This window comes from Rhinolophus ferrumequinum, chromosome 25 (assembly GCF_004115265.2).
Source record: "Rhinolophus ferrumequinum isolate MPI-CBG mRhiFer1 chromosome 25, mRhiFer1_v1.p, whole genome shotgun sequence".
In the NCBI taxonomy this organism is placed as follows: Eukaryota; Metazoa; Chordata; class Mammalia; order Chiroptera; family Rhinolophidae; genus Rhinolophus; species Rhinolophus ferrumequinum.
Window position 1 is genome coordinate 36,423,301 of NC_046308.1, and position 8,617 is coordinate 36,431,917.

The following is an 8,617-nucleotide window of genomic DNA, read 5'->3' on the forward strand; positions in this document are numbered from 1 at the left end:
GGATTATATCAGTGAATTTATTTAATCCTTACAGTAATCCCAGGAAGGAGGCACTTTGATTGTCTCGACTTATAGAAATAGGCAAAGAAAGGTAAAATGGCTTTTCCAAGACTCTAAGTGAGTATAAGTGGAAGGGCTAAGATTTTCAAACTTAAAGCTATGCTCTTAAAATACAATAGTTTACTAAATGGACTGATGGACAGCTGGATGAATGGATGGACAGACGAACTGCATTTATCCAGAACCAGAGAGAAAAATGACAACAGGTGCCCTGGGGCTGAGATTTTGTATTGCTTCACTATCCTGAAAGATTTAAATGGCATGTGTATTTTTAAAATAAAATTTATGAAAATGGATATTACTAGCTCTAACTTCAAAGATTCTAAATATTTTATGTTCAGTGTGTAGTCCAAATAGTGCATTTAAAAAAAAATCTGCACAGGTATTTACTGGGGACACTTACATTGGGAAATACAACTTCAACCCTCATGTTTCTAAAAAATAAACTGTTACCTAACTCTCTGGTACATAGATCAGAGCTCAAACTGAAGGAAAACAACAGAAGAGTAATTTCTTCATAGATTGATTTAGGTTTTATATGATTGTACTTCTTCCTGACGTGAAAACTCTGAGTATGGTCTTTCCTTTGCTCTCCTGAATTATATACACATAAGTTGTTACATAAGTTTTAACCTTGGACAGAATAATTTCTCCCTAGAACCAGAAAGAATCTCAGAATTAGGAGCTGGGGGTAGTGTGGGGAGAACGAATAATGAAGAACAAGAACTAGAGCTACAGCAAGAGCTTTTTTTTTTCTTCTGGTTTCCTATTCCTTCACTCATATTTTGGATATAACACCGAAAGACCTCTCTTTTTGAGATCTCTTTCTGAGATCCTTTCTGTCCATATATGCGAAGGGCACAGAATATGTATGTTATGCCTAGAGAATTCAAAGGGCATTGAGCTTTCCCTTCTATTACTTATTTTTGCAGATGTGAACAGCAAGGAAATGCAAAGTGGAAACCAATCTTCTGTATCTTACTTCTTTTTGGTGGGCCTGCACCACCCACCGCAGCTGGGGGTACCACTCTTCCTAGCTTTCCTTTTCATCTATGTCCTCACTGTCTCTGGCAATGGCCTCATCATTCTCACTGTCTTGGTGGACACCCAGCTCCACCGCCCCATGTACTGGTTCCTATGTCACCTCTCCCTCTTGGACATGACCATTTCTTCTGCCATTGTCCCCAAGATGTTAGCTGGCTTTCTCTTGGATAGTAGGGTTATCTCCTTTGGGGGCTGTGTAATCCAACTTTTTTCATTTCATTTCCTGGGCTGCACTGAATGTTTCCTTTACACACTCATGGCTTATGATCGTTTTCTGGCCATTTGTAAACCTTTACATTATGCCACCATCATGACCCAGAGCGTCTGCAACTACCTGGCTTTTGGCACCTGGCTTGGAGGCACCCTTCACTCTCTTTTCCAAACAAGCTTCATATTCCGGCTTCCCTTCTGTGGTCCAAACCGGGTAGACTACTTCTTCTGTGACATTCCTGCCATGCTGCGTCTAGCCTGTGCTGACACCACTATCAATGAGTTGGTCACCTTTGTGGACATTGGCTTCCTGGCCCTCACCTGCTTTGTCCTTATCCTCACTTCCTATGGCTACATAGTGGCTGCCATCCTGCGAATCCGGTCCGTTGACGGGCGCCGCAATGCCTTCTCCACCTGTGCTGCCCACCTCACTGTTGTCATTGTTTACTATGTGCCCTGCACCTTCATTTACCTTCATCCTGGCTCACAGGAACCCCTAGATGGGGTGGTAGCTGTTTTCTACACTGTCATCACTCCCTTGCTTAACCCCATCATCTACACTCTCCGGAACAAAGAAATGAAGACAGCATTATGGAGGTTGGGAGGTTGCAAGGATTTGCAACCCCAGTGACTCTATGCATCACAGACATACAGTAGACATTAAAATTTAGGACACCAGATACGGCACCAGATAACCGGGGGTATTTAAAGCAGAAAGAGAAAAAAGGATTCATGTAGAGAGTAGAGGACTCCAAGATACATAGGTGAGAGCACTGGAAAGTTCCACATTGTACCTACTTTCAAAAATTATTTTGCATACTTACCTGGCAGGGGAGATACCATGATCACGAAGGTGGTTTTCCCAGGGCGAGGCTTATCCATTGCAGATGTGCTGACCCCTGCAATTTCCCCAAATGTGGGGAACTCGACTGCATAATTTGTGGTAGTGGGGGACTGCGTTCGCGCTCTCCCTTAAAAAAAAAAAATTATTTTGCATATTTCTTTTTTCACCACCAGTGGAAACCAATCAGAGAAACTCAGCAAGGATGGCATCCTGCGGAAAAAATACAAAATAAATAAAATATCCAGGTGAAAGCTCTGTTTCTCTGTGACATCCTCCTGCACATATATCACTGCTTCTAATTCTGTGTTGATACTCATGTAGCTTTTTAGAGGTTAAAAATAACTTTCATACAAACCATCTGATTTGACCTGGACAAAAATTATTTGAGGTAGGTATTATTATTCCCTTGTAACTGTGGGGAAATTGAGGTTCAAGAAAATAAGTGGCTTTTCCAAACTCCCTGCTCTCTGCCTTTTACTTTCACAAAAATGGTACAGGAACTTGAACTTGAAGGGGCATTTTCATCACAATGTGAGGGAGCCATTGCATGTGCACTGCATCATGACCTGAGTAGTTCTAGCCTTCAACGCTTGCAGAGGACTCCATTTTGGTAAAATTGATAACAGATGTGTCCAGGATAAGCTTCCTTGCTCCACAAACATAGATTAAATCTTCCTGATGCTTCCATAGGTATTAATGAAATAGATTATATAAGATGGTAGAAGAATGTATGTGTTACCATATTCTTGCATTTCTCCATAACTGTTGAATATGAATGTGGAACAGAATGGAATGGAGCATGTACCTGATTGCAAAAAGATGACCTGACACCCATTCTAATTGGTCTTTATTGTGAAAATATAGTCAGTGTCCCTTCACTCCCAGGTTAAGTAACACAGAGATGCTTTTGTTGATGTTTTAAATGTACATAAGTGGTAAAGCCCAAGAAAGATCACTATATTCTCCAAGCTCATTCTAATTGTTAAAAAATGGGGATAATGAAGGAGAACCGATTTTTATGGACCAGAAACTTTCTGAGATGAAATGCATGTTGTCTGTGACTTTTCTTTCTGTCTGCAATAATGTGGAGATGCAAAGTTAAACATCAAAATAGGCATATTTTGAATAGACATTAATAGGCAAATATGCATGAATAGGCATTTCAACTCAACAAAAATTTACTCAGTATAACTGAAAAATATGACATGTCTATTCTAAGTTTATAATCTTATGAGAAGAAAATGCATTTATATTGAAAATGAACAGGAAATATTTGGTATAATTCAGTGTATAGTAAGTATTGTAGTAAAGGAGAAGGACAGAGATCAGGAAAAGTAGACAGAAAGAGATCATTAGGCCTGGAATTTGTAAAGCTGGCATCCTGGAAATTAAAGATAATCTATGGTTTGAAAGTCTTGTAAAATCTAGTCAGTCGGAGGAAAGGGGTAGATAGATTTTTTTTTCCCCTCTACAACATAAATCCCTAAGGATAATTGTAAGAGACTGCTCTAGAGAAGTGTAAGTAACTCCCTTAGCATGAACCGTCCAGGGACTGGGACAAGGCAGTTACAAACTCTATTTGGCAAACATTCAAAACTGTGGTGCCATGGGCATCTAAACATTCCATGGTGCAAAAAAAAGCGGAACTCAGTTAATAAGCCTCCTGGGCCAGAAGAAGACTACCTGGAAATCGGATTAAAACAAACATGAGGACCTGTTTCCTCATCACTGCCAATGACATATCATGCACACAAATGAAGGGTCATGAATAATATTTAATTTGTTGTTTAACTTTTAATCAATAAATAAAAAATACATCTCAACATTTTAAATTAAGAAACCTACCTCATAAAAACAAGCAATAAATATTACTTTATCCTCTATCAGTTAAAACAGCAGCAGAGCGGATGTGTGAACTTAAGTCTGAGTCCACACTTTGAACCCTCTGCTAGAAAGAATCAAAGAGTAATATTTTTTATGCAATTTCACCTCTGAAGAGGCTATTTTATTTTCAAGTTTGTTCTGAGGTTATCTAACCTTGAGAATGGCTTTTAAAAAGTAAAGCAGAAGAGAAAAATAGTTTGCATGTCTATTTCACCAGTGTTGAAAATAGTAACTAAGAACATACTACTTACGAATATATGCACAATATACAAATTTCATTAATATACAAAGGTCTGACAATAAAGTTCGCAAACTCATTGCAGTGATGTACCTAACCTTTTCTGACATCAGAAGGATTATTCATAATGAATTTATACCAACTGGACAAACAACTAACCAAGTTTACTATTTGGAAGTGCTGAAAAGGCGCATGAAAAAAGTTAGATGAAAACGACCTGAACTTTTCACTAACAATTCATGGCTTTTTCATCATGACAATGCACCAGCTCACATGGCACTCTCTGTGAGGGAGTTTTTAGCCAGTAAACAAATAACTGTATTGGAACACCCTCCGTAATCACCTGATCTGGCCCCCAATGACTTCTTTCTTTACCTGAAGATAAAGGAAATATTGAAAGGAAGACATTTTGATGACATTCAGGACAGCAAGGGTAATGTGACGACAGCTCTGATGGCCATTCCAGAAAACGAGTTCCAAAATTGCTTTGAAGAGTGGGCTAGGTGCTGGCATTGATGCATAGCTTCCCAAGGGGAGTACTTCGAAGGTGACCACAGTGATATTCAGCAATTAGGTATGTAGCACTTTTTCTAGGATGAGTTTGTGAACTTAATTGTCACACCTCATATGTTTGTAATTACCAAACTTTTTAAATAGTTGCAGCTTTAAAATGCTTTTAAATACTCTGTAGGGCTATTCTCCCACTCTTTTCTATTCAAGTCATGTTCTGATTATTTCCAGCTATTTTTTCATATTTATTTAGGTTAATTTTCAAATATTTTATCAATTGGTAAGCAACAAATATGTTGTCATCTTAACTGACAGCACAATAAACTTAGAAATTATTTTTAAAATAGTTACTATCCATATTATATTGAATCTTTCTGTCTTAGAACAAGTTATGCCTTGCACATACCTCACTAGAATGTCCTGTTTTTGTTAATGTATTCTCTTTTCTGTTATGACCTAATAGTCATTCCAAGTTAAGCTCATATATGTCTTTTCAGATCACTTGTGTAGTATTTTAAAATTTTAAAATATTCAGCAAGAACCCTGAGTATTATCATTTGCAAATTTCTAGAGGAGATTTCAATCTATCCCTCTTTCACTTAACCTCTCCAGGACTTTATCTGTAAAATAAAGTCAAGCAAGATGATGATCTCTAAGATACCTTACACTGTCATCTTCAAAAGTTTTATATCCTCTTTGGAGAATTGTCTATTCAGGTCCTCTGCCCATTTTTTAATTAGATTGTTTGTTTGTTTTTTTTGTTGTTGAGTTGTATGAGTTCCTTGTATATTTTAGATGTTAGCCCCTTATTGGATGCGTTGTTTGCAAAAATCTTCTCCCATTCAACTGGTTGTCTCTTTATTTTGTCGATGGTTTCTTTTGCTGTGCAGAAGCTTTTTAGCTTGATGTATTACAGAATTGTACACCTGAAACCTATATAACTTTACTAACAATTGTCACCCCAATAAATTTTAATAAAAGAAAAAGTTTTACAGTTGTTCCATTCCCACTGCTTCCATGAAATGTTCTTAAAAATGGGTGTATGGAGGAAAATGCTCTTAGAGGAGTGATAGGAAAAGAGAAGTCACAGGAAAATTTCAAAGACTGACTGTCACTAGTCAGATTTTCTTACCCGTTACTTATATGCCACAGGTGGTAAAATATAGTAAATGCAATTTGTTTGAAAATACATTTCTATTTTAATTTATTGCATAGTTTGACTTTATTTCATTGGGTTAAAAGGACCAGAATAGAAGTAATAGAAGTCAGGTATCTTGATTTAAATGGTGTGTAAAGAATATTCTAACATTTTTGAACTCTCTAGTAGTGGAATAGATTTTTCTGTGAAGTAGTGATATTCTCATGGAGAAATCAGTAGGTTGGGTAATTAACCACTATTAATACAACACTCATCACCTATTATTATTATTATTATTATTATTTTAAAGATGTGGAATTGACATATTGAGTATGAGATTAGGAAGTGAGCCATCAGTCAGATATCCTTCAACCAACAGGTGATGGTGATGGTACATAAACCCAAGTCCATCCAAGACCAAAGTTGATGCTCTTTTTATTATGGTTTTTCAAAGGCATTTATGGAAAACACTCAAAGTTACATAGTGCAATGCTTCTTCTTAGGAAGTTATGATATATGTACATAGAAGAAGAGTAAAGTAGTGCACTGAGACAGTATGTAGATAAGATACATATCAGAATGCATTATAAATGCCACTAGAGTTCACAGAAAAACTAAATGATAAGAAGTCTCATGTTATTCTTATCTTTGCTCCTTTAACATGATGAGTCTTTTTTGTTTGCTTTTAATTCTTTCTCTTTTTTAATAAATTCAGTATTTTTATTGTGATGTGCCTTTGTTTTTATTTATGTTTATGATACTTGGTATTCATTGAGTTTCTCTTATTTGTGGGTCTATGGTTTTTCATAAAATTTGAAAAAGCTTCAGTCATTGTTTCTTCAAATATTATTTCTACTTACCTCTCTCCTCCCTGTCAAGGACTCCAATTATATACACACTGGATTGTTTACAATTGTCTCATAGGTGATGTAGGCCCTGCTCTTCTTTTTAGTCTTTGTTTTTCCTGTAGTATTCAAGTTTGATAATTTCTAACACTATATCTTCAAATTCACTGATCTTTTCTTCCACAGTGTCTAAACTACAGTTAATCCTAATCTGTATCTTTTTCATTTGAGTTAATATGTCTTTCATCTTTAAAATTTTCATTTGGGTCTTTTTGTGACAGGTATACCACAGATCTTATTCTTGGCCTAACAAGCCTTGCTACTAAGGAATTAGTCTTTAAGAGCTTTAACTAACACCTTATTTAGTATGGGTTTGTGCAACCTAGAAACTCTCCAGGCATTTAATCCAGGCAATCCTAGGACTTACCTCATTTGTTTCACTTCTTTCATGAATAATGCCTTTTGTGCTTCTTTTTGTCCAATGTCTGAAAGGAAATAATTCATAGATTTTTATCTGATTTTCTAGACTTTTATAGTGGGAAGTTGTATGTGGGTTTTCTTTTACTTTCTTTTTACACCTCATATCTGAAATAAAAAGAGAAAATGTGCCATAAATATTTTTAAACCTCCTTTAGCTCAGTCTTTATTTAAAAGGAACAATAACTATTCTGTATGAAGAAATAACTATCTCACTAAACTTGTGAATGTTTGGTTCATTCTGATACAGTGCTATGAAATGCAATATAAAATAAAAGCTTCGCTTATCAGATTAAACAAGTCAAAGCAAGATTTTACCGAAACTAAACTTAATTATTGACCATCCTATAACCTAAATGCCATATTTCCTCCTTTGGACTTTTCTTTCCATCACTCTAAAGAAATAAGCATTAGCCAACTGGACCTATAAAGTATAGGCCTAAACACCTAAAATGTATCTTTAACCTCTAACTTGATGTAATGTTTGGATCCTACAGTATTTTTCACTTTTTCCCAGTAATGTTGATTCATTATATATTTCTTTATTATTCTTTTTGTGCATTTTAAATGCATAGCAATGTATTTACATTTAGCATTTGCATCCCTTCTTTGTTATTCAATAAACAAATGGGATATCTATATTTATGTAAAAAAATAAATCTAATTGTAGAAAGAAGTTCCTTGAAATTTGTTGCGTCCAGCGCAACACAGGCTGTGGGGAGGCAAGAAGAGGCGGCTTTGGGTTAAGCTTTAAGAAAGAAGCAGAGACTCAATGCAGTTAAATCTCAGAGGGCCAAGGGTCTTGCAGCCTCGAAAGACTGGAGCCCCAAATCGGGCTGACTGACAGTATTTATTGATTACACACAAGGAAGGATTACACACAAGGAAGTTACATTGTTTAAGACATGGTCTATGAAACTCAACCACTACGTCAGAAAATTACTTCAAACTGAAATTATTTGTCCCAAAACAGCTGAAGCATATAGTCCCATGATGACTAAGGTGCGGTATGCACCTCCCTGGGGGGCAAAGTCTCTCATGGTGAAACAATTCCATGAGCTTAGCAGAAAGAGCCTGATCTTATCGTTCTAAAGACCTCTCACAATTAGGTGAGAGGGACAGGCAAGAGTCAGCAGCAACTTTTCTCATGCCTGAGGGAAGGGGAAGCAAAGCCCCGTTCCAGATGTTTCAAGGCAGCTCATGGGAGTCTCCACGGGGTTCTGTCTGGCTTGAGTTGTTCCCCGCGTGGGGAATCTTATTCATCTTTGACTGTAAACCCTTCTTTTGGAGGCCAAACAGAGAGACACAAGGTGTAACAGACTCAATCCCAGAGAAGCACAGTCCTACAGAATCTTCTTTCCTTAAGG

General features: G+C 36.7%; 1 protein-coding gene and 1 non-coding gene across 2 annotated transcripts; both read left to right on the plus strand.

Annotated features, from left to right (window-relative positions):
* Window positions 1–958: 958 nt before the first annotated feature.
* LOC117017363 (olfactory receptor 10G6) lies at window positions 959–1,945 on the plus strand. The gene has a single exon (XM_033097477.1). The coding sequence runs from the start codon at window positions 1,010–1,012 to the stop codon at window positions 1,943–1,945; it is 936 nt and encodes a 311-aa protein (XP_032953368.1). The 5' UTR covers window positions 959–1,009.
* Window positions 1,946–2,130: 185 nt separating this feature from the next.
* On the plus strand, window positions 2,131–2,289 carry LOC117017921 (U1 spliceosomal RNA). The gene has a single exon (XR_004422151.1). It is a non-coding gene; the product is annotated as a U1 spliceosomal RNA (small nuclear RNA).
* The last annotated feature ends 6,328 nt before the right edge of the window (window positions 2,290–8,617 follow it).

Excerpts from the sequence above, each read along its gene's own strand:
- LOC117017363 (XM_033097477.1), top strand. The coding sequence starts at position 1,010 with ATGCAAAGTGGAAACCAATCTTCTGTATCTTACTTCTTTTTGGTGGGC.